Source organism: Eutrigla gurnardus (assembly GCF_963514095.1).
Source record: "Eutrigla gurnardus genome assembly, chromosome: 10".
Lineage (NCBI taxonomy): Eukaryota > Metazoa > Chordata > Actinopteri > Perciformes > Triglidae > Eutrigla > Eutrigla gurnardus.
In genome coordinates, this window is record NC_139924.1 from 22,910,135 (window position 1) to 22,914,758 (window position 4,624).

At 42.2% G+C, this 4,624-nt stretch overlaps 1 protein-coding gene across 1 annotated transcript; it reads right to left on the reverse strand.

The window, feature by feature from the left end:
- Positions 1–209: 209 nt before the first annotated feature.
- On the reverse strand, positions 210–2,592 carry sst1.2 (somatostatin 1, tandem duplicate 2). The gene is given in 6 exon segments (XM_084018935.1): positions 210–335; positions 498–716; positions 1,710–1,876; positions 1,967–1,988; positions 1,990–2,019; positions 2,021–2,592. Coding segments are annotated over 5 exon segments (555 nt in total). The 5' UTR covers positions 2,150–2,592; the 3' UTR covers positions 210–335; positions 498–509.
- Between the last annotated feature and the right edge of the window lie 2,032 nt (positions 2,593–4,624).

A 4,624-nucleotide genomic window follows, 5' to 3' on the forward strand; every position in this document is an offset into this window, starting at 1 on the left:
TTTTGACTCGGAAACGCACTAAAATATAAAACTATTAACTGATGGGTTATTGATAAATTGTGTTTACAACCTTTAATATGTAAAAATGTAAAATCTGAATTGTATTTTTGTACAATTACTCAGCTCTCTAATCTGATCTACACCTGAATTATTTTTTATATTATACTTCAAACTCTGGAAAAACCCGGAGGCAAAGACACAAACTTGACTTATTTCTCTTTTTTATTTGATAATTACATTAATTATTCAGTTACACTGAAGCCAGACAGCTGTTGATTGGTCCGTCCAGTCGCTCAGTCGAGGAACAGGTGGTCTGGGATTGGTCGGTTGGGCAGCTGCAATGGGGACAAAACAACAAGGACAGGTGAGACACTAAAATAAGGCTTAAATAAGTTGTCAGGTATCTGGGTGGAGATTAAATAGGTAGTCAGGTATCTGGGCGGAGCTTAAATGGGTAGCCAAATTCCTGGATGGAACTTAAGCAGGTAATCAGGTACCTGGGCAGGGCTTTAACAGGAAGTGAACCCCTTCCAGTAGAAATTCTTGCAACCAGCTTTGCGTTCACGAGGAGGCAGGTTGTTGGGGGGCTCAACGGAACGCTCTAGGTTGATCCTTCCTCCTGTTGCCATGGAAACGACTTCAGCTTCCCGCTGGGCGTCGGTCTCTGGCAGAGACATCTGAGCCAACAGGTCTTCCACTGCCCGTTTACTCCAGTCCTGAAAGACAAGAAAAAGAAGCATTTGAGAAATCAGAGTTTTGGTCATAGTCCTGGCTGAACTGTAAAATAGCTGTTCTGGAGTTTTTGACTGTATCACATGATCTACCTCAGCAGATATACAGTCAGCTGATATTTCTGAGGTGAAAAATGAACTTTAAGATTTAACTTTTAAACCAAAATTTGTGGAGAGACTGTTTCAGGCTTTGTGTTTTGTTTTAATATAAAATCAGAAAGTGAAGCTAATGAAATTAAGTTGGAAGACTAAAAAAAGAAAAAAATATTCTGGATACAAACCAGATGTTGGACTATCAGACAACAGCCTGCTGTACTTCAGGCAGGAATTAATCTAATTTTATTGTCACTTGTCCTCTAGTCCTGTATATTCACCACCTGCAGTGTCTCAAAAACTGGTCCATTTGGTGCTCATTCAAGCTGAAACAACAAAACATTTGCATCCTCATGATGCTACTCTGCTGCCTTCACCTCGATTTTAATATATTCATTAAGTGTTATGTATCTAGGATATAATGGGGGTTTAGAGAGCTCAGGGATAATTTGTGTCAAGCTGCGTTGTTTCACAGCATCACATTCATTTCAACATTTATTGTTGAAATAAATGGTGAAAACCTTGATGTGAGCGTCCTGACTAAAGAATTGATGTTTGGTTAACAAAATGCTTATTAGTATTTGAAACTCGATGGAAACAGTTACAAAGACTTTGCTCTGCCTGGATGTTTGATTTGGTTATGAGGTACCTCAGGGATGAATTCTGGGTCCCCTCAGAAATCTCTACGTTTACATGCACACTAATAATACACTATCATTCTGATAGTTATACATTTATACAGCACATCTCAATCAGGGTTTTTACTGCAGTTTGTGACACATCCTTACTATTTACAGTCCAACTAACCAAAACTTTAAAGGCTGTAAAGAAGAGAAGGAGAAACAACTTCTTTGGAGCTTTCTGTTTGGTTGTCAGCTCTCTCACCTGTGACAGGAGTCTGGCGCTGCGGGCTCGTTGCAGCAGCCTGTGATGACGCAGCTCCAGGTCCAGGTCCTGGTCCTGGTCTCTGTCGGACTGTGAGGAAACACCTGGGCTGCACAGAATCATCGCCACGAGAACCAAGATGGTGGGACAACGAACGTACTGCATACCTGCCGAAAGATGACGAGGAGAAGAAAAACATAAGAAGCAGAAGAAAAACAAACAAAAAACACAATGTAGGAAGCAAAGGAGGTTCCTACTGTCTGCTGGTCTGGTATCTTCAGCTGGTCCTGGTGTTTTTTCCGGTTCTGGGCTTGTCTCTGGTCCCAGTGCTCTTGGTTCTGCTCTTTTGAAGCCCTGTGCTCCTCCTCTTGTAGGTCACATGGTGTGGTGTGTTGGATTGACAGCTGGTGGGGGGCACGGTGATGAAGGAACGCAGACATTCAAGTTAAACAAATGTCCATTAGTCCTTATTGACTTTAAATGGAGTCTGAACAATAAAACAATAAAACTATCAGCAGCAGCAGCGTTCTGCAGCCGCCGGCGCTCATCTACAATAAATACAACGGCGGAATGTCCAGCTGAAGAGGAGTGGAATTAACGGAGCGTACAGAGGATTAGCAGACTTCATTAGCATTCGCTGATATCTCCATTAAACAAAGAGGCAGGAGCAGAGAGTCGCCCACTCAACATTTAGTCAGAACAAACACAACTACTGCTTCACTTAAATTCTGAAGAAAAACACTTTCTATTAGTTAAAAGACACCACGGTGGTTACACCGCCAAAATACTTCTGGTAAAAGTTCAGTAAAGTAAAACAGCTTCTACAGTTGCACTGAGATCAGTGCGGAACATGTGCACCAACAGTCATTCATCTTAAATAAAAGAAACCCCCCTATTGATTATTCCCCTTTGTTCATGATTAATGGTTATATAGAGACTACAGATATGGGGGACACCCTCCCCTCAACTAACCCTAACCTAACACCCTCCCCTCAACTACCCCTAACACTAAGCTAAGGGGCCGTTCACACGGAAACGTTTTTTTGTGTGTAAACATATTAGTCATGCGTGTTTGGGCCGACCGTCCACACGGATCCGGCATTTTCAGTGACTGAAAGCGCACTTTTTTTAAACCAGGTCCCAGGGTGAAAAAGAAAAAAAACAAAGACCCTCCATTTCGTGTTCGTTTTCGTGTTGACGGCAAAAATGCATGCATTGATGTCATCGCACTGCCTTCGACCCTCTAGCCTTCCCCCGCGACATCTCATAACAACAAACAATGGCGGCCTACGTGCTTGTGATCATGCTGCAGGAGATATTCTGCTCCTTTGTACGACGCTGTATTAGGGTCACTGTATGAAAACAGAGCTGAGAGGGTCAATATGCCGAGAAAAAAAGTTGCAGATTTGCTACTTTTTTACGATGCTAACAAACAACTGCTAGCTAACTTCCCATGAATGCATTTATTTTTCTAAATAAGCCGTCACAATGTGTGACAACGCCTTGTTAAGGTCCTTAGGATGACGGCTGTTGATGGTTATTGTTGGTTTTATTTATACGGGCCAAATTGTCATCTTATGGGTGTTTATTGATCAGGTGGTCGGGTGGATAGTAGCTGTAGCTTTCACTTGTTGCCATAGCAATGACAAAGATCCGGTCAAGCAGATTCCCCATGCTCAGTCTCCTCCGTTTTTTGGTGTATTTTTGTCGCAGAAACAGCACCACATATAGCCTGGAATATGTACTACAGTGCGCCGAGTCGTACAGTGGATTCATGTGGACGCAGATTTCCTTGAAACGATATTGTGGAAGAAAAACTCTCCAGGTCCAATTCTGTGGCTGGTTCAAATGAGGTTTAATCACTGACAGTGGAGAAAAGAAATTCACAGTGTATCCATGAAGATCCAGTCTCCCGAATGGCCTGGCCGAGGTGGATTTATACAGAACTCTCTGGAGAACAATAGGGAAGGCGTCATGAGTGATTTGCATTGAATACAAGGACTTGTAGGACTACAATACAAGGACTACAAGGTGTGACCGTTCTCGGGACAGCTAGACAATGTCACAACAGGAGCCACTCGTCGGGCCTTGATCAACGTATGTGAGACAAAGATGATTCTGAGACGGTCCAGGAAGGGGGACAGATCAAAGGGTCTTTTCATCAAGATGGCAAGGGTTAAATACAATGAATACAGCTCAGCAGGACATTTGATGTTCCGAGAGAAAGGAATATTAGTATGAGATACAAAATAAGAATTGTAAGGTAACACATTTTCTTCTACAACACCCAGGAAAAACAGACAAAAAAAAGATCGTTTTGGTACGTGAAGACGGCCCTAATACCCTCCCCCTCAACTAAATCTAGCCTAACACCCCCAATAGGGCAACTTTTTATTGTTCCTTCATGTCAGCTAGTTCACATTTCATGTTGAAAGACAAGCATTCGAAAATATGGAATTATCCGAGAAGACAACAGCAGAAACAGCTGATCAATCACCTTACCCAAGGACAGGACATCAGGATCATGCTTCTGTGCATACTGATAACTTACGGTAAATAATCTTTCATCGACAAACCCACTGACATGAAAGAGTGAACATCATGACATGTCATAGCTTCTTGGTACTTAACGACTACTGTATTGCAACGCGCATTTGAAAGAGCGATGTGCTAAAGAGCACTATTCGCTTGAATGCAAACTACAATTTCACCAGTGGATGAGAGTAATTCATATACACCGTCTCTTTAAGATATTATTCTCCTTACAGACTCTTCTTCAGATATGTCTTTGTGTCTGTGTGACCCCTGAGGTGATCCAGCCAGATCAAAACACAACTTTATTCTGTAAGTGTCAGTTAATAGGCCCTTTTCACAGCAGGTCAACGCTGCTGTTAACATTTATACCACTGGAATGT